The following is a 22,205-nucleotide window of genomic DNA, read 5'->3' on the forward strand; positions in this document are numbered from 1 at the left end:
CATTAAAACAAATGACAGAATTTCAAAATCAAATAAGGACTTAAAATGAGTAGTGTGTCATGACTGCAGACCCACATAATGAACTAAAAGCTTAATTTAAGAGTAATGGCAGAAATCAAAGGAGAAATCAATGAATTAAACCTTATTGTCACATCAGGGAAGAAACATTTAAATGACAGGATGGAACTAGTGGAAAACAGAATCAAAAATGTCAAATTAAATTTGTTCAAAAAATTTGAAAAAACCTCCAAAAATTTTTGAAAAAATTGGCATGTAATTAAATTTGAGGATCATAAGCTACAATCTGAAATTGTTGATCTTAGATGTAGGCTAGAAAACAAAGTTGAATCTTCAAATATGATACTAATGACAGAATTTCTGCAATTAACATGATAGTTAATGAAGTGGGAAAGAATGTGTCTGATTTGGTAGGGTAAGCAGTCAATATGCATAAGAAACTTATAGAATTACAAGAAGATTTTCCAATTAAATGATTTTAAATAAGTTTTGGCATGTGGACAAATATTCCTAAACGAAGTTTTCTGGGGGTGAAGTATATTCCATCTGTAGATTTCATTCATCGCCCTTGTAATAATTTTGTTCTTGAAATGACTGATATGTTAAAGATTAATGTTGGAAAGAAGTTTTTGAGTGTGGAGCAGTATCATGGGGAAATCAAAATGCAAGCTAGGGTTATAGCAAGAACAATACTAATTTGGTTATGTCATTGCAAGTCCTTGATGGCATACACTGAATCAAAGTTACATATTCTGAAACTGTTTTATTAGAGGTCTCACAGTTCACTAAAACCACAACACCAATGATTTGAGTTGAAAAACATATCTTTATTTCTATTCACTTTGGTGACACCAGTTTGCATTCAGTTCTTCATAGAGGTATTATTAATTGGTTGTTGGAATGAATATGATTATGAAATACACTCCTGGAAATGGAAAAAAGAACACATTGACACCGGTGTGTCAGACCCACCATACTTGCTCCGGACACTGTGAGAGGGCTGTACAAGCAATGATCACACGCACGGCACAGTGGACACACCAGGAACCGCGGTGTTGGCCGTCGAATGGCGCTAGCTGCGCAGCATTTGTGCACCGCCGACGTCAGTGTCAGCCAGTTTGCCATGGCATACGAAGCTCCATCACAGTCTTTAACACTGGTAGCATGCCGCGACAGTGTGGACGTGAACCGTATGTGCAGTTGACGGACTTTGACCGAGGGCGTATAGTGGGCACGCGGGAGGCCGGGTGGATGTACCGCCGAATTGCTCAACACGTGGGGCGTGAGGTCTCCACAGTACATCGATGTTGTTGCCAGTGGTCGGTGGAAGGTGCACGTGCCCGTCGACCTGGGACCGGACCGCAGCGACGCACGGATGCACGCCAAGACCGTAGGATCCTACGCAGTGCCGTAGGGGACCGCACTGCCACTTCCCAGCAAATTAGGGACACTGTTGCTCCTGGGGTATCGGCGAGGACCATTCGCAACCGTCTCCATGAAGCTGGGCTACGGTCCCGCACACCGTTAGACTGTCTTCCGCTCACGCCCCAACATCTTGCAGCCCGCCTCCAGTGGTGTCGCGACAGGCGTGAATGGAGGGACGAATGGAGACGTGTCGTCTTCAGCGATGAGAGTCGCTTCTGCCTTGGTGCCAATGATGGTTGTATGCGTGTTTGGCGCCGTGCATGTGAGCGCCACAATCAGGACTGCATACGACTGAGGCACACAGGGCCAACACCCGGCATCATGGTGTGGGGAGTGATCTCCTACACTGGCCGTACACCACTGGTGATCGTCGAGGGGACACTGAATAGTGCACGGTACATCCAAACCGTCATCGAACCCATTGTTCTACCATTCCTAGACCAGCAAGGGAACTTGCTGTTCCAACAGGACAATGCACATCCGCATGTATCCCGTGCCACCCAACGTGCTCTAGAAGGTGTAAGTCAACTACCCTGGCCAGCAAGATCTCCGGATCTGTCCTCCATTGAGCATGTTTGGGACTGGATGAAGTGTCATCTCACGCGGTCTGCACGTCCAGCACGAACACTGGTCCAGCTGAGGCGCCAGGTGGAAATGGCATGGCAAGCCGTTCCACAGGACTACATCCAGCATCTCTACGATCGTCTCCATGGGAGAATAGCAGCCTGCATTGCTGCGAAAGGTGGATATACACTGTACTAGTGCCGACATTGTGCATGCTCTGTTGCCTGTGTCTATGTGCCTGTGGTTCTGTCAGTGTGATCATGTGATGTATCTGACCCCAGGAATGTGTCAATAAAGTTTCCCCTTCCTGGGACAATGAATTCACGGTGTTCTTATTTCAATTTCCAGGAGTGTATATCCGGACCAGCTCACTTTTCTTCACAGTAGTATTACTAAATCAAATTAGTGAACACCCGTAATAGGTTCTAAACAGTGTTAATTTGTCCAGAAAAGATTCCGATTTTGAAGTCAGATGAATACTGATGGTTGATTCAAAAAAGTTCACTATATGTATTTATACATATATGTTTGCATGTTGGTGAGTAATCATCAACTTCTATCCTAATGAAATATTTGACTGTATAATCCGATGTAAAACAATGATAGTATAACATTTACATTTGATCATTAACATTCTACCGAGAGAGGTGGGCAGTGGTTAGCACACTGGACTCGCATTCGGGAGGACGACAGTTCAATCCTGCGTCCGGCCATCCTGATTTACGTTTTCTGTGATTTCCCTAAATCACTTCGGGCAAATGCCAGGATGGTTCCTTTGAAAGGACACAGCCGACTACCTTCCCCATCCTTCCCTAATCCAATGAGACTGATGACCTCGCTGCTTGGTCTCCTCCCACAAATAAACCCAACCAACCATTAAAATTGGGTGCAGCTATGGATCTTTCAGTGGCCAAACACATTCTACAAAACAGGAACTAATCATCTATCATCCCAATGGTATAAAATTTGTAACATATATGGTGCTTCTTTTGAATGAAACCATTCCATGATCCCATTGTTCCAGATGTTTGATTTTCATTTGATTACCCCTCACACATTAGTTACAGGTTTTTTCAAGCTAGTTCTACATTGTTTTTATTAAAGTGTTTTCAAAACCGGTTTTAAACAATTAACAACAGTGACAAAGTATAGTGGAAGAATTAATCTTGGTAGAGAACTTTATTAATTATTAAACTACTATGACTGAAAATGACAGGCTAACTTTTACAATTTGTAAAATACATATTTGATACAATGATGGTTGCGTTTTATTAAAGTCTGTGTACTGTCCAGCCTCATGGCAGGAGATTATGCCAGAAATTAAATTCATCATACTTCAAGTTGCTTTCAATAGATAAATTGACATCAAAATGCAGGTAAGCTTTTCCATCGGTGGTGTATGGAGTCCAGTATTGAGTAATCACTGAGTCCACAGTTGGTGTGGGATTTCTGAAACATAACATGAATGGGTTTTGTCTAGAAAGTTCTGAACAGTTAATTAATACAAAGAAATGGTAACTGCAAACCAAATGTATCATAGTGAGCAAGTGCCATAAGCAGCAGATTAGAGAAGATGAGCCTATTCATAACACATATACATCTATTACCTTCAACAGATAAAAGGGTTGAGGGGGATGCAGGATGGGATAGAGGAAGAAAAGTAAGAGAAGTAAATAAAAAATACTTATAGCTACTTTAATGCATGCATGTGCACACACACACACACACACACACACACACACACACACACACACACACACACACACACAAGTGTTAGTTAAAATATGGTGCTCCTATTCATCGTTATGTTTAAGCCACACACATGCTGCCACCATTAACATGTTTCAGTTGGAAACTTGTTTCCTGTGGCGTTTCATAACATGTTTACAATTTGTTCTTGGTCTTTGACTTTCTCCACACTGGCAAATATTTCTGGCAGTGTAATCACATTGTCTGTAATGCTATTTGTCATATAGTTTTTCTATCTTCTGCTACATTATCTCTAGCGGCAAGGAAGTTGTAATGATATGTGGTGCTGCACTATTAGTACTCGAAGAAGGTTCATGCAAACAAAATGAAAGGCCTTGTTGTCATTGGTATATGAAAACATACTACAGAACTGTTGGTAATGACTTGTTAATGGAACTGAATATGGAAGACAGCTCTGATTTTCATAACTTCATTCAAATGTCTTCTACCAATTTTAAATTTCTGGCAAAAAGAGATAAATTTCAGGAAAGCACCTACGGTCATCGAAAGGTTTGATCTAAGTCCCGATCTTTTGACAACGGGATATTTACTTCAGAGCTTTGCAAACTTAGATCACATTTTGAAGCAAGTTATATTTCAAACAGTACCTAAAATCTATGGAGTGTTGGAAGAAGCCCTGAAGGTTTATGTAATGGTAAATAAATGAAAAACATCATTAAATATACATATTATTAAACTTTTATTCAGTTGGTACGATTCTGCATAAATAAACAAAAATTACTTCATCAAGAATATCATCAGTTTCCAGTTTCTTTTGAAAGTGACAGGGGAATTATATCCTTTTGTACACAGCATCTAGTTCCCATTACTTCATGACCATCATCACAAAACTGTGAAAGCAAATAGATGAACCATGTTACATTACACAACAGTGTTGCACACTGTTTGATGTTATACTGTTCACCCCTTTCCTTTTTTCTCATCAATACTGGGTGAGACACAACTTTATTTTCTTTTCAACGCAGCTAGAGCTAGTATAAAATGTACAGCAGTTCTCTGCAGAGTGTCTCTTTTGTGCAGTTCTTGTACTGCTTGATCTGCACGTTCCATAAGCAATCCTCAGCCTGGTACAACGATAACACAATAACAACTAAACAGTCTGCTGCCTTTTCTACTCCACTTTTTTTTCAGAAAAGACTCAATAGAACAAGTGAAAATACAACACAGTGCAACTCTGTACACCAAATACAATGTGACACAAACATGTGCTAGCATCATGCAGCGGTGACATGGTGTAGCTGGCCTGAAACATTGTTTCCTTTGATTTATGTCAACATTGCTATGGACAGTTGTTTCTGTGTTTCAAAGCATATTTCTAAACATATTTTCAAACAGTATCCACAAGTGGGAAGTGGAAATATGTTTTGAAAACATCTTTTGAGATCAATGTGTATACATCTTTACAGCCCATCATGACTACCTCCCTTCCATTAACATGTAGTGAATTTTATACTACAAATATTTTCATCTTACCTGTCTTGTATTAATCCAAATGTAAAAGTAAAGTTTCTCACTGGAGCTTATTAACTTTAAGAAAACCATTATATAACAACACACTTGTTACATTTCAAACAATATTGCAATGCGAGTCTCCATTGCTCTTCACCTTCATCCATACATTTGGGCCAACATTGGCCAAAATTTATGGTACAATGCCCAAACATTCAAGACACCTTTCCAATGTAAACATGTATGATAGATAGGTTGCAGATGGTGCTTTTGCAGTTTTGAGCAAGAATTACAATATTTTATCATTAAAAAAACAAAAAGGGGAAAACTCGTTGATGGTCCATAACACTCCACATATTTCAAAATCAATAAATTTTAAATAAACTATAAGATCACAGGCAAATCAAGTACTATGATACACGACAACTTCAATGGGCATGGACCAATCCATTCTGACATTTTGCTGGGTGTGTTACTTGTGATTTTTGTGATTCCTCATAACAAGATTCCACAAATGTATTTCTGGTTGGTAAAGAACCAAAAATTCAAGAACTTGCATATTACTCCAAAATTTCTGAGATATTGTGATTTCAAGAATCCAGTGAACCAAAGCAATGTTGTTGACAATGTGGGGTCACTATACTGATATTTGCCCCAACACCCCTTGATGTCTGTTTAAAATAACAAGAAGCTATGAAGTCATACCAAGATTGGGTCTAAAGTTGGTACAATACTATTTCATTGACCTGCACATTGAAAAAGCATTGTTGGTGACAACTTGTGCACCTAGCATTACAACTCAATAATTTATTTGGGATAATATTTCTTTATGTAATAGTGATGGATAGTGGCTACTCACCATATAGTGGAGAAGCTGAGTCGCAGATAGGCACAACAAAAGGACTGTCTCACACACACACACACACACACACACACGACCACAGTCTCTGGCAGCTGAAGCCAGACTTGCAATATTGTTACATTCCATCATGGATTTTCCAATGGTAGATTCGTGTAAATTGCATACTTTGAGATATTAATAATTTTAAAATTTGTGATTTATGAAGCTCAATAAAATTAAATTACATTGGTAATTTGAAAACACAGAATTCTCTGAGCTTTTGTGAAATTCCCAAAATTCCCTGAGTCACCTCTAATATTTCCAGGTACAATGTAGTCCCCTGAGAATTACAGGTTTTCCAGAAGGATGTGTAAGGTATAGAAGGAGTAAGGTATAGAAGGTATTAATTAGTTAAGTAATCATCATTTCCATTTTGAGATAGTACTTATGTTCTTTGTTTATGCTTGATGATGTGATATGTATTTAAGGACCTCCACATATGGTGCACTGACAACTGTCCAAGGGGCTGTGATACCCTTGGGTTCAGATATTCACTGATGTAGGCTATGGGCTACGATCCTAGTGTACAGGAGACACAAATGAAATTTTTCAGGTAGGCTGATTTGGCTCTCACTAATTATTTGAGATTTGGGTATGAGAGTGTCTCTTTATAAGTTGTATGCATATGATGCAAACCTTTATGTTGAAATCTATCAGTGGTTATAAACTAGCTGCACATATGAGTAGGGAGAATAAGGTGAGAGGAGGAGTTGCCATATATGTCAAAAGTTATCACTGTGTGGAAAGCTTAGATACAAAAGAGTTTCGTCTAGAGCAACATATAGAAGCATGTGCCTGTCAACTTAAACTGAAGGAGGGCTCTTTTATAATTGTAACAGTGTATAGGTCCCCTTCAGGAAACTTTCATTTATTCCTGGAAAACTTGGATGCCTTGTTATGCTATCTGTCAGATGGGGGAAGCAAATTATTATTTGTGGGGACTCCAATGTTGATTCACTGAAAGAGTGTAATAGGAAGAATACCTGGAAGATTTGCTCGGTTCTTTCAATTTGACATCTGTCATTAATTTTCCTACTCGGGTAGTAAAGGACAGCAGCACATCAATAGATAACACTTTTATAGACCAAGACAGGTTTAGAAACATAAATTCCTGTCCTGTTGAGAATGGCCTTTCTGATCATGATGCTCAGCTAGTTACAGTATATGACATAGTTCCATTCAGTAATTCAAAACTACCCTCCAAAGTTGTGCTTTCAATTAATGACCCAACAATTAGAAATTTCACAGAAAATCTTCAGCAGTTAGACTGGGATGAGGTGTACAAGGAACCTGATGTTATTTTAAAATATAACTTATTTCATGATACACTTGTAAGAGAATTTGAAAACTGTTTCCCCAAGAAAGTAGTTAAATCTAATTATAAGAAACCATGCAAAAAACCTTGGCTTACTAAAGGAATAAAAATATCTTGTAACCACAAAAGGGAACTGTATCTAACAACAAGAAGGGTAATGACCCAGAAACAGCCAAATATTATAAAAACTACTGTGCTTCATTAAGAAAGGTTATTAAAAATTGCAGAAGCATGTGCATCATGTCTGAGATTAACACCTCTGATAACAAAATCAAAACAATTTGAAATATTATTACAAGTGAGACAGGGCAACCAAGAGTACAGGATCACCATCAAAGCGAGTGGAAACTTGATAAGCAACAAGCCGGAAGCCAAAAACATTTTGAATAATCTGTGTGCCTGACTGAGACTCGAACTTGGGACCTTCTTTGCCTTTCATGGGCAAGTGCTCTACCATCTGAGCTACTGAAGCACGACTCATGTCCCGAGTTTGAGTCTCGGTCGGGCACACAGTTTTAATCCGCCAGGAAGTTTCATATCAGCGCACACTCCGCTGCAGAGTGAAAATCTCATTCTGGATTTTGAATAATCATTTTTTAAATGTTGTAGAGAAAATAGGATCTAAATGTTCATTAGAAGAAGCAAGGCAGTTAATGGAAGAGGCCTTACCTACACCATTTGATACAATTGAAATTCCACCCACCTCTCCTTCTGAAATTACAAAGATAATAAACTCTCTCAAGAATAAAAGCTCACATGGAATTGATGGCATTTCCAGCAGGATAATAAAAGCTTGTTCCCAAGAAATAAGTGGGTTTCTTAGCCACATATGTAATAGCTCTCTGAAGCAGGGTATTTTCCCAGATAGACTGAAGTATGCCATTATTAAACCACTGCACAAAAAAGGGGTTACGTCTGATGTCAACAACTACTGCCCAATCTCTCTTCTGACTGCCTTATCCAAAATTCTTGAAAAAGTAATGAATTGTAGAGTAGCTTCGCACCTTTGTAAAAATAAGGTTTTAACAAAATGGCAGTTTGGTTTCCAGAAGGGTTTTTCAACGGAAAATGCAATATATACTTTCACTAATGAAATGTTAAATGCTTTGAGTAACCGGAAGTCACCCGTTGGGATTTTTTGTGATCTATCAAAGGCTTTTGATTGTGTAAATCATGGAATACTTCTAGATAAACTCAAGTACTGTGGTATGAATGGGACAGTGCTCGAATGGTTTAAATCATACCTAACTGGAAGAGTGCAGAAAGTTGAAATAAGCAGTTCACGTAATATGCAAAAAACTGGTGATTTCTCAAACTGGGGAACAATCAAGGATGGGGTCCCACAAGGTTCAGTCTTGGGTCCTCTGCTGTTCTTAATATATATTAATGACTTGCCATTCTATATTCATGAAGATGCAAAGCTGGTACTTTTTGCCAATGACACAAGTATAGCTATCACACCCAACAGACAAGAATTAACTGGTGAAATTGTAAATGATGTTTTTCAGAAAATCATTAAGTGGTTCTCTGCAAATGGGCTCTCATTAAACTTTGACAAAACAAAGTATATACAGTTCCACACAGTAAATGGAATGACCCCATTAATAAATATAGACTTCGATCAGAAATTGGTAGCTAAGGTAGAATATTCAAAATTTCTAGGTGCATGCATTGATGAGGGGTTGAACTTGAAAAAACACACTGAGGATCTGGTGAAACGTTTGAGTTCAGCTACTTATACTATTAGGGTCATTGCAAATTTTGGCAATATACATCTGAGTAACTTATCTTACCATGCCTATTTTCATTCTCTGCTTTTGTATGGCATCATATTCTGGGGCAACTCATCATTGAGTAAAAGAGTGTTCATTGCACAAAAGCATGGAATCAGATTAATTGCCGGAGCTCATCCAAGATCATCCTGCAGACACTTATTTAAAGAGCTAGGGATCTTCACTGTAGCCTCACAATATATGTATTCACTTATGAAATTTGTTATTAACAATCCAATCGAATTCAAAAGTAATAGCAGTGTACATGGCTACAACACTAGGAGAAAGGATGATCTTCACTACTCAAGGTTAAACGTTGGCTCAGAAGAGGGTAAATTATGCTGCCACAAAAGTCTTTGGTCACTTACCTAATAGCATCAAAAGTCTGACAGATAGCCATATAGCATTTAAAAGGAAATTAAAAGAATTTCTTAATGGCAACTCCTTCTACTCATTAGATGAATTTTTGGATATAGTAAGTGGGTAATTTCCTCAAACCCCCACCGCCCCAAAAAAAAAGGTTATTAAGTGTCATGTAATATTTTGTGTAATGTAATATCTTGTATAGACACCTTTTATTAACCTGACACGTTCCACATCATTACAAAGTGTCGTATTCGTGATCTATGGAACAAGTACTAATCTAATCTAATCTAGTCACCAAGCAGCAGCAGAACACACACATAAAAGACTGTTGTGACTGGCAAGCTTTTGGAGCCAGTGGGTCCTTCTTCAGGCATAAGGGTTGAAGGGGAAGGAAGAAGGGTGAAGGAAAAGAACTGGAGTGGTCTAGGAAAAGAGGTAGATATGGGAAAAGTCTCCCAGAATCACAGCTCAGAAGAGACTTACTGTATACTACTATATAGGATGAGATGTAAAGACTGATTGTTGGGGACTGCATCAAAGCATCAAATGAGATTTGAAAACCTGATAGTTTAAAGGTGGGAGACAGGTAAGATGCAAGATTGAGATTACTACTAAAACATCATGCATGAGTTAATACGAGTGAGAAGCTAAGAGCATTTTGGCTGTACTTGTGGGTGAGAGACTCAGTTTCTTTATCTCAAATGTTACCTTCCTTCCATTTGTTATTTGATGCTGCTGCAGTGTTGAGGTGTCTGTGACCTATGTCTCTTGCTTTTTGCTGCCTGTCTTCCAGGAGCCCAGTGCTCTGTGGTGTCAGTATGGGCCATAATCAGGTCTTCAATGAAGAAGGTTGTGTCTGCCAAAATGTAGGTTAGTCCATTTTGCATGTATTTTAAAATGTTTGATGTTCTTCTCAGGTAGGCTGAGTATGTAAGGTGTCTCCATATAAGTTGCATGTCATATGATGCAAAGGGCCAAACCTTTATGGTGAACAGTCTCAGGACAGATTAAGCTTATCTATTCTGGATATTTTAGAACCTTTGGCTGTTAATTGATTGTAAATACATAAAACTGCAACCAGACACTTTTTGAATGATTATTTATTATTCTATGAACCAGTTTTCAGACCTTTTCAGGTTCATCTTCAGATGGTTTTCTGGAAGTTACATCACTATTTCTAGCTAATGCTGGGTGCTGGCTCTGTGACAAGAAGATGGAACATGCTTTAATGTATCGCCATGACTATTGTTTGCCTGTCAATATGAATGCCAAATTTACTAAATTAAAGTGTGTTCCATCTTCTTGTCACAAAGCCAGCACCTAGCATTAAGCTAGAAATAGTGATGTAACTTCCAGAAAACCATCTGAAGATGAAACTGAAAAGGTCAGAAAAGTGACTCATTGCAGTTTTTTGTATTTACAGTTGCAGTACAGTTCTTATGGACAGTAGACTATGTTTCTCTATCTCAAAGGTTGACTTCCTTCCATTGGTTGTCTGTTGTTGATAGGGTGTCGAGGATTCCACGATATATGTATCTTTGTTTTGTCTACCAGTCTTCCAGAAGTCCTGTGCATTGTGTTCTTGATATCAGGCTGTTGGCTGTCATCCAATTTTGAATGAAGTAGCTTGCAACAACCAAGATGTAGGTTATTCCGGTTTGCATAAATTTTAAGATAGTGGTCTATGGGTAGTGTCTTTGAATAGTAATCAAAATGTCCTTCATCCTGGTTTCAAACCCTGCCACCACTTAAATTTTGCTTAAAAGTAATCAGAATTGGTGGCTGAAGATTTCCAGCATACGAAGTTACCCTCATTCTGCTAACAATATCGTTAAAGAGAGTGGAAGAATCACTAATGATCAATGGCATGAGGCTGCAGAAGGTAGTGGAAACCACTACATTAAAGACATAAAATGTGTATCCACAGGACTTGTGGCCAGTAATTGGAAAAGTGTCATGATGATCCCTCCATTGGCAAAAGGAATAGTCCCCCATTCAGATCCCCAGGTGGGGACCGCCAAGGGGGAGGTGACCATGACAAAAAGATTGAATAGCCAGTGAAAGAGTAACATTGTATGAATTGGGGCACGGGATGTCAGAAGTTTGAACGTAGTAGAGAAGCTATAAAATCTGGAAACAGAAATACAAAAGCTCAATCTAGATACAGCAGGTGCTAGTGAAGTGAAATGAAAAGAAAACAAAGATTTCTGGTCAGGTGGGTATAGGACAATATCAACACCAGCAGAAAATGATATAATGGGAGTTAGGATTCATTGTGGATAGGAAGGAGGACAGAGAGTGTGTTGCCATGAACAGTTTAGTGATAGACTTGTTCTCATTGGGACTGACAAGAAACCAATACTGACAATGACAGTTCAGGTATACACAGTGATGTATGCTGAAAATGAAGAGATAGAGAAACTATATGAGGATACTGAATGGATAATTCAGTACATAAAGGGAGACAAAAGTCTAATAGTCATGGGGGACTGGAATGCATTTGTAGGGGAATGAATGGAAGAAAGGGTTGTGGGAGAATATCAGCTTGGTACTAGGAATGAGAGAGGTTAAAGACTAACTGAGCTCTGCAATAAATTTCAGCTAGTAATAACAACAGACTCAGAAGAGGATGGAGTACACTTGGGAAAGGTCTGGAGGTACAGGAATATTCAGTTAGATTACACCGTGGTCAGGCAGAGATTCCAAAACCAGACACTGGATTGAAGGCATACCTATGAGCAGATATAGACTCAGATCACAATTCAGCAGTTATTAAGAGTAGGCTGAAGTTTAAGAGACTAATCAGGAAGAATCAATATGAAAAGAAGTGGAGAACAGAAGTACTAGGGAATGAAGAGATACACTTGAATTTCTCTAACTAAGGCTATAGATACTGCTGTAAGGAACAGCTCAGTAGGAAGTTGAAGAGAAAAGCACATCTCTAAGAAGGGCAGACACAGAAGCTGGAAAGAGAAACACAGATACAAAGAAGGTAGCTGCCAAGAAACCATGGATAAAAGAAGAAATACTTCAGTTGATCAATCAAAAATAGGAGTACCAAAATGTTCAGGGAAATTCAGAATGCATGAATACAAGTCACTTAGGAATTAAATAAACAGAAAGTGCAGGGAAGCTAAAGATAAACTGGCTGCATGAAAAATGAAAAATAAATGATTGTCATAAGTACTGCCTCAGCATACAGCACAGTCAAAACAACTTTCAGTTAAGTTAAAAACAAGGATGGTAACAATAAGAGTGCAATTTAGATGTGTAGAATGTATGAGTCTGGTGATACACAATCTGCTTTTGGAAAAAATTCATCCACACAGTTCTGAAAATTGCAAGAGCTGAGAAATGCAAGAACTACTGCACAATCAGCTTAATAGCTAATGCATCTAACTCAGTGTCAGTTAGACCATCAGTGAGAGCGCACCGCTAGTTCCTGCTACTAATAAGGCAAGTACACCATTCGATTGTTACATATTTTTAGGAACTTCAAACAGGAGCAACTGCTGTAATGGATAGGAATTATTGTTGTTGTGTACAGATGCGAAAAGAGCTGACAACCCTTCGCTCACAGCTTCAGGCTGCGTTGGATTCCATCACACAGCTTGAGGCTGCTGCCAAGGGGCGTCACTGTGGGGGATCTGATGCGGGGATGCGAGGGACATCGAGCACGTCCCGCATGTCCTCCGATCGGTCCACTGCTGTGACCTCCACGGGTACTGCCTGCACTGAGGTTGACACCTCACCCATGGTCTTGTGGGAGATCAATCTGAAGTCTGGAAGGCAGCGAAAAATTTTCTGAGGGGCCGATTGTAGGGCCTCCCCAGTTCATTTGACGAACAGGTTTTGGGTGTTATCTGTGGCTGACGATGTGTCTGAGCCAGATGCAGTTGTCCACCCTGTTCCACAGGAAGCTTCTCGGCCTGCAAGGTCTAAGCATTCACAGAGGGTGGGTTTGCTAGCAGTTGGGAGCTCCAATGTTAGGCACATAAATTAATCAGTGATAGTACTGATCACCCATGGTACACAAAACGGGTCAGACCATTGTTGCAGAAGCAACGAAAAAAGCATGCCAAATTTAAAAGAACGCCAAATCCCCAAGAATGGCAAAGTTTTACAGAAGTTCAAAATATAGCACGTACTTCTTTTTAATAATTTCCACAATGAAATTCTGTCTCAAGATCTGGCAGAAAACCCAAAGAGATTCTGGTCGTACGTAAAACACACCAGTGGCAAGACGCAATCAATACCTTCACTGCCCGATAACAATGGTAAAGTCACTGATGACAGTGCCACTAAAGCAGAGTTATTAAACATGGTTTTTCAAAACTCCTTCACCAAAGATGATGAAGTAAATATTCCTGAATTCCAATCAAGAACAACTGCCAAGATGAGAAACATAGAAGTAGATATCCTCAGTGTAACAAAGCAGCTTAAATCACTTAATAAAGGCAAGGCCTCAGGTCCAGATTGTATACCAGTCAGTCCCCTCTCAGAGTATGCTGATAAAATAGCTCCATATTTAGGCAATTATACACAACCACTCGCTCATGGAAAGATCCATACGTAAAGACTGGACCACTAACGTCAATTTGCAGTAGGGTTTTAGAACATATACTGTATTCAGACATTATGAAGTACCTCGAAGAAAATGATTTATTGACATATAGTCAGCATGGATTCAGAAAATATTGTTCTCGTGAAACACAACTAGCTGTTTATACTCATGAAATACTAAGTGCTATTGACAGGGGATGTCAAATTGATTCCATATTATTAGATTTCCAGAAGGGTTTCGACACCATTCCTCACAAGCGTCTTCTAACCAAACTGCGTGCCTACGGAGTATCGCCTCAGTTGAGCAAGTGAATTCGTGATTTCCTGTCAGAAAGGTCACAGTTTGTAGTAATAGATGGAAAGTCATCGAGTAAAACAGAAGTAATAACTGGCATTCCCAAGGAAGTGTTATAGGCCCTCTAATGTTCCTGATCTATAGTAACAACATAGGAGACAATCTGAGTAGCCGTCTTAGATTGTTTGCAGATGATGCTGTCATTTACCATCTTGTAAAGTCATCAGATGATCAAAACAAATTGCAAAATGATTTAGATAAGATATCTGTACGGTGCGAAAAGTGGCAATTGACCCTGAATAAAGAAAAGTGTTAAGTTATTCACATGAGTACTAAAAGAAATCAGCTAAATTTCAATTACATGATAAGTTACACAAATCTGAAGGCTGTAAATTCAACTAAATACTTAGGGATTACAATTACAAATAACCTAAATTGGGAAGATCACATAGATAATATTGTGGGAAGAGCAAACCAAAGATTGTGATTCACTGGCAGAACACTTAGAGGGTGTAACAGGTCTACCAAAGAGACTGCTTACACTATGCTTGTCTGCCCTGTTCTGGAGTATTGCTGTGCAGTGTGGGACCCACATCAGGTGGGACTGACAGATGACATTGAAAAAGTACAGAGAAGGGCAGCTTGTTTTGTGTTATTGCGAAATAGGGGAGATAGTGTCACAGACATGATTTGTGAATTGGAGTGGCAATCATTAAAACAAAAGTGTTTTCTCATGAAATTTCAATCACTCCTCCGATTGCAAAAACATTCTGTTGGCACCCACCTACATAGGGAGAAATGATTATCATGATAAAATAAGAGAAATCAGGTCTCGCACAGAAAAATTTAAGTGCTTGTTTTTCCCGTGTGCTATTCGAGAGTGGAACGATAGAGAGACAGCATGAAGGTGGTTCATTGAACCCTCTGGCACTTTATTGTGAATAGCAGAGTAATCATGTAGATATAGATGTAGATGTGTTGACAAGAATAATATACAGAAGAATGGAAAAGAAAATTTAGGATATGTTAGATGATGATCAGTTTGACTTTAGGAAAGGTAAAGTCACCGGAGAGAGGCATTTCTGACAATGTGGCTGGTAATGGAAACACAACTAAAGAAAAATCAAGACACATTCATAGGATTTATTCACCCAGAAAAAGCATTTGAGAATGTCAAATGATGCAAGATGTTCAAGAGTCTGAGGAAAATAAGAGTAAGTTATAGGGAGAGGTGGGTAATATACGAGGGTTGTTTTTTAAGTAAGGGCCGTTCGCGCGTATAGTCCTGTAGTTCGCGCGGAGGCCGCAACAAGCCACCGCGCCACTTGCCGGCATCCTTCCCGTTCACACTGATGCAAGTTGCAGCTCTGTAGCTGACGTGTACGCATCGCTGTGCTACTTTATAATGTTTACGATTATTGAATCGCCCACCGCGTGTGAGATACGGTCAGTGATATGTTTTTTGACTGCGAGAAGCCTATCAGCTGCAGAAATTCATTGTCAGTTAACAGAAGTTTATGTCTTGAATGCAATGAGTGAAGGTAAAGTGCGTCATGGGTTAGAGAGTTTAAAAATGGCCGTCAAAATGTCCATGATGAAGAATGCTCAGGCCGGCCCTCTGTGATCACTGATGATTTGGTGGCTGCAGTCGAAACAAAGATTCGTGAGGGCAGAAGATTCACAATATCCACTCTTTCTTTGGAATTTCCACAAGTTTCAAGATCATTTTTGTACAAAATTGTGTCTGAAAACCTAAACTTTAAGAAACTGTGTTCTCGGTGGGTACCCAGACTCCTCTCAGAGGACCACAAAGGGAAGAGATTTGCCACTTCATTGGACTTTTTAATTCATTACGAGGAAGAAGGGGATGACATGTTGAGTCAAATTGTCACTGGAGATGAAACATGGGTATCCCATATCACTCCCGAAAGCAAGCGACAATCGATGGAATGGCGACACACAACCTCACCCGTCAAGGTCAAAGCCAAACAGATGGTGTCAAAGCGCAAGATTATGGCAACTGTGTTCTGGGATCAGCGCGGTGTTTTGCTAGTGGACTTTATGCCACGAGGAACGACAATCAACTCAGATGCCTACTGTGCAACTCTAAAGAAGCTCCGCAGAGCAATTCGAAACAAAAGGCGCGGCATGCAGACAAAAGGAGTTTTGCTCCTGCATGATAACGCTAGGCCTCACACCTCTCAAAAGACTTGGGATTTGATTGATTCTTTTGGCTGGGAAGTTTTGGACCATGCACCATACAGCCCCGACCTTGCTCCTAGTGATTTTCACCTTTTCCGGTACCTGAAACACCATCTTGTCGGGCAGCGCTTCAATGACGACGATGAAGTGAAAGCGGCCGTGAACTCTTGGCTGTCGGAGCAGGCAGCCGAATTCTTTGAAGAGGGAATTAAAAACTTAGTTGTACGGTATGACAAGTGCTTAAATAAACAAGGCAACTATGTAGAAAAATAGGTAAAAGTGTGTAGAATCAGATAATAAAAGTTTTTTTACAAAAGTATTTGTATCTTTTTTTAAAAATAAAAATGGCCCTTACGTAAAAAAATAGCCCTCGTACAACATGTACAAGAGCTAAGAGGGAACAATAAGAGTGGAAGACCAAAACCAGGGTTCCCATATTAAAAAGGGCGTAAAAGAGGGATGTAGCCTTCCTCCCCTACTGTTCAACCTATACACTGAAGAAGCAATGATGGAAATAAAAGAAAGATTGAAGAATAGAATTGTAATTGAAGTTTAAAGGATATCAATGACAAGACTTGCTGATGACAATATAATCCTTGGTGGAAGTGAAGAAGAACTGGGTACCTGTTGAATGGGATGAACACTCTAATGAGTCACAGTATTAGTTGAGAGAAAATTGAAGAAAGACAAAAGTAATGAGAAGTAGCGGAAATGAGATGAATGAGAAACCTAATACCAGAAATGTGGCCCAGGAGTAGAAGATTTCTCCTAATTAGGCAGGAAAATAACATACAATGAATCTGAAAGGAAGGCATAAAAAAATACACTAGTACTGGCAAATAGGGCATTCCTGACCAAGAGAAATCTAATAGTGTCCAACATATGCCTTGATTTGAGAAAGAAATGTCTGAGAATGTATGTTTGGAGCACATCATTGTATGTTAGTGAAACACTGACCATGGGAAAAGCAGAACAGAAGAGAATCAAAGCATTTAAGATGAGTACTACAGACAGATGATGAAAATTAGGTAGGATGATAAGGTAAGGAATGAGAAGGCTCTAAACATAATTGGAGAGAAAAAGAATATGTGGAAAACACCGAAGGGACAGGATGATAGAACATCTGTTAAGACATCAGGGAATAACATCCATGGTACTAGAGGGAGCTGCAGAGAATAAAAACTGTAGAGGAAGGCAGAGACTAGGAATGCACCCAACAAATAATTGAGGACCTAAGTTGGAAGTGCTACTCTGAGATGAAGAGGTTGGCATAGGAGAGCAATTCATGGTGGGTCACATAGGCTGGTTCGGTTTCCTCTAAAAGTTTGATATCTGAATATGTTAGGTGTTTCCATATGACTTCTATGTTATCTGATGCAAAGGGCCCAGCCTTTATGTTGAATAGTCTCAGGACAGTTTTTATGGATGGTAGACTCAGTTTCTTTATCTCAGAGGTTGTCTGCATCACTCTTGATACTCTGTATTCAGTGAACTTGGAAAATGTATTGCCTATCACTTGCTGTGTAATTCATAGGTATTTGTAGCTTTTGGGTCTTTTCAGTTCTTGTTTCCCAAGTACTAATCAAGCCTGACATTGCTTAACTTCGGTGACCTGATGTGAACCGGTGTTACCACTGTGATGAGGTCATTGGCACTTTATCTGTTGAATCTCTTCATAATGTTGGGGGTCAAAATTATTTCCATTCACTTCTATGGACCTATCCAGAGTTTCACAGTTTATAGCATTGCTTCTTTTGTTAACTTATACAAGGTATTGTTTGAGCAATCTGCTTTATGGAATTTGTTTCTTTCAGTTGTCTGCCAGACTTCATCTTCTGCTATCTGTTCCTTTTCACTTAAGGAGATGGTTCTCTTGATTTGATAATGTGAGGTCTTCTTCTGGAGCAGGTTTATCAAGCAGTTTTTTCATACTGTCATAGAGATAGTTGGAGTCATCTCTGTTCTCCATGTATCCAGACATTTATAGGGCTTTGTTTCTGCTTCCTGTAGTAATTCTTCTTTTTTGATCTGAATTATTATTATTTCTTTTTGTATCCAAGAGTGTGCTATATTGTGTTATTGTTCCATATTGCTGCATCTTGGATTTTTGAATTTTTCTTGTCCTGCTCATTCAGTTTTTCCAGGACCAGTATCTTCTTATGTAGCATTCACTGTCAAACCAGTGTTTGCTTTTCTCTTTGTTGGTTGAGGGGATGTTGACTGCATCAGGAACTCAGTTAAGTTCCGCAGTGACTCATCAGTGTTGCCTCTTTCTAGTATACCAACAAAAATAATCAATTTTCAGTTTTTGAAAACATAATGAATTTGGAGAGATAAAAAAATCTATTCACCAAGAGCGGGCAGGAGAACACGCACACAAATAATGGTTAAGCCAGTGGCTCCTTCTTATGGCAGAAGGCTGAAGGGGAAGGAAGAGGGATGAAGAGAAAGGACTGGTGAGGTTTAGGAAATTGGCAGAGTTCGGAAACATCCCCTATAACCCCAGGCCTTTTCTTTTCATTCCATTCAGTAAGTCTCACCTGACCCAGGATTCTGGGCAACTTTTCCAAACATTGCCAGTCATTTTTCTTCATCCCCCTTCCTTTCCCCCTCAAGTCTTCTGCCAGAAGAAGGAACCAATTGCTCTGAAAGCTCGGAAATTTTGTTAACCCTTATATGCGTGTGTTCTCCTGCTGCTGATTGGTGAATAGATTGTTTGTCTATATAGTTACATTATACTGCCTATTTCTGAGTATTTCTTTAACCTTTTTTTCTGGGTGGTCCCCAGAAGCCATAATAAATTTGAGGAAAGGCATTATTCCAGCAAGCTATGTTTAAGTGTTTTCTTTGCACTTCTAGTTTTGGGCACTGCTCATTGTCAAGTGCATCTAAAATATAGTAACACACCACTAAATCAAGAGAAGAGAACTAAAATATGAAAATCAAACAACTACATTGGTTGTATAGTTATACAAATATAGTAGTTGCCTAAAGTAACAAATGTAAATGCATCATTGTTGTTTCTTTGAAAAAAAATGTATGCCATGCATATGGTCATATTCTAAAGTATAAATTGCACAACATGACAGTGCTTCTGAATATGATAACAGTATTATGTTATTAAAATGTCAGATCTGGCCAGAAGCACCAAGGAAACAACCTTGTAATGTTTACCACTGTGGAAATGCAATGGGTTACTATCCCGAAATCAAACACTTCCACTATATATTTTGATTCAGATGTATATTTAAGTACAAGCATCTACACGTGTATATGCAACAAGTCATATAAACAGATTTAATCATCTCAAACTTTTCATCAAAAGAATTTGTGAGCAGAGAGAGAGTCCCTATTTGAGGGTTGATGTCTTATATCGATGCCACGATGCCACACAGTCACCCCCCCCCCCCCCCCACCCCCCCACACACAGTATGGAGTACTTGTAATTAGTCCTGGGGGGAGGGGGGGATGTAGCGTCTGTGTCATATTCAAGGACGTTCTGGGGTCCAGGAGCTGGATGAGATTCATACCTTCATGTTGTCCAGCGATGAAGTTGATGGTGGAACAGGAAGTGGTTGGTCCATCACAAAGTTCTGCAGAAGGTGTGGTCAGGTGGGTTGATGGCCAGATCAAGAAAAGCTGATGAGCCAAAATGTAGAGAAGAACCGATGTATGGAGATGCGATTCAAATCTCACCGAGTGAAGAGATGAAGGCGTGTAGAATGGCAGGGTCACAATGTTAACACTGTAGTACCTCAACTTGCAGATGCTCATCTCATAACGGAGGGTTTGCATCCATCAGAAGGACGACGATGGTCTGTGTGTGTGTGTGCACATGTGCACACGTTTGTCTACTGTTGACAATGGCCTTAACAGCTGAAAGCTGTAATTGTGAGAGTCTTTTTATTGTGGCTATCTGTGACTTAGCATCTCTGTTATATGGTGTGTAGCAATTTGCCTTCTCATAATATTGTAATTTATAGTAAACATTACAAGGTGCTTCTGGTCAAATGTGACATTTTAATAGCATAGTAATGCTGTTGTTATTGAAATCACTTTCACGCCATGCACCTTATATTTCAGATGCTGACTGTTTAGACTTGCTAGCTAGAGAGTTTCAGAGTGCTAAAGGAAGCAGATCTAAACTACAAAGATCTGCTGGTGATACAGGGCTTCTGTAGAAGTGAAGTGGCTGTGATGAGAGATTTTCTTCAGGAACAGGAAGCAAAAAATTGAAAAGGTATGAGACATGGGATGTACTTTTTTTTTCTCTTATATTCGGTACTTACATGCAGATGATATGGATGAATTTGTGAAACTGTTGAGGTTAGGATCAAAATTAATGGGCAGAAAATAGACATGCTGCATTATGCAGATGGTATTCCTGTGGCCATGGAGATGAAAGAACCTCTAGGGAAGGTCTTCAGCACAATGGAAAGGATTCTCTGTAGCCAGTATCATACGAAAATTAAGGAAGCCAGTGTGGATACAAGTACTTACATGAAAAAATAAAAGAAAGAAGATATGCAGTGATTGACATCAGAAGCTGCTTTACACAACTAAAAAATGCATTATATGATGAGAACAAAGAAAAAGAAAAATTTAAAAATGAAAGATTGCTACTTAACATAAAGAAGACACATTAAGTTGCAGACAGGCACAATTAAAAGACACTTACACACACTAGCATAAAGCTTTTGGCCAATAATTTTAAGTTAGAGGGCAAAAAATAACTCCCAGATAAGAAAAGAGTGAACAGCCACACAAAATAGGTGGCACCACCTGTTAACAATATGTAGGTCACAAGCGAAAGGCTAAAGTAATGGTATGCACTGCTGATGAAGAATATGAACCTTTAAGAATATGAACTGGAAGAGAGGAGCTAGAAATGTTACAAGACTTTACCTATTTGGGAAGCAGGATTATAGGGAATGGTAGAAGCCAGAAAGGAAGTGTGAGCAGAATATGAAAGGACAAAATTGCTTATAATTTAAGAAAGAACTTTTTCACCAGTGAGAACATCATTCTGAAATAAGGAATGGATTATGAAAGCATTTTTTTGGAATGTGGCCCTGTATGAGTCTGAAACTTGGACAGTAGGAAAACAAGAGCAAAGATGACTAGTATCCTTGGAGATTTGGTGGTACAGGCACAATTAAAAGACACTTACACACACTAGCATAAAGCTTTTGGCCAATAATTTTAAGTTAGAGGGCAAAAAATAACTCCCAGCTGGAAACACAGAGTTACAAATGAAGAGGTGTTGAGAAGAGTACAGAAAACCAGACCTCTGTGGAGACACATCCTAAGAAGAGAGAAACTCATAGGACATGTTTTAAGACACAATAGCATTTTTGGGACAATAATAGGAGAAACCATGAAAGAAAGAAATCACTGGGGATGACCACGGATGCCACATACACTCCTGGAAATTGAAATAAGAACACGGTGAATTCATTGTCCCAGGAAGGGGAAACTTTATTGACACATTCCTGGGGTCAGATACATCACATGATCACACTGACAGAACCACAGGCACATAGACACAGGCAACAGAGCATGCAC

The 22,205-nt window shown here is 39.3% G+C and overlaps 1 protein-coding gene across 1 annotated transcript in view; it reads right to left on the reverse strand.

Annotated features, from left to right (window-relative positions):
• Positions 1 to 3,302: 3,302 nt before the first annotated feature.
• The window catches only part of LOC124712219 (esterase FE4-like), a 123,228-nt gene continuing 104,325 nt past the window's right edge, over positions 3,303 to 22,205 (reverse strand). The window contains 1 exon segment of the mRNA XM_047242516.1: positions 3,303 to 3,456. Coding sequence (XP_047098472.1) covers positions 3,303 to 3,456 — 154 coding nt within the window.

This window comes from Schistocerca piceifrons, chromosome 1 (assembly GCF_021461385.2).
Source record: "Schistocerca piceifrons isolate TAMUIC-IGC-003096 chromosome 1, iqSchPice1.1, whole genome shotgun sequence".
Classification (NCBI taxonomy): Eukaryota; Metazoa; Arthropoda; class Insecta; order Orthoptera; family Acrididae; genus Schistocerca; species Schistocerca piceifrons.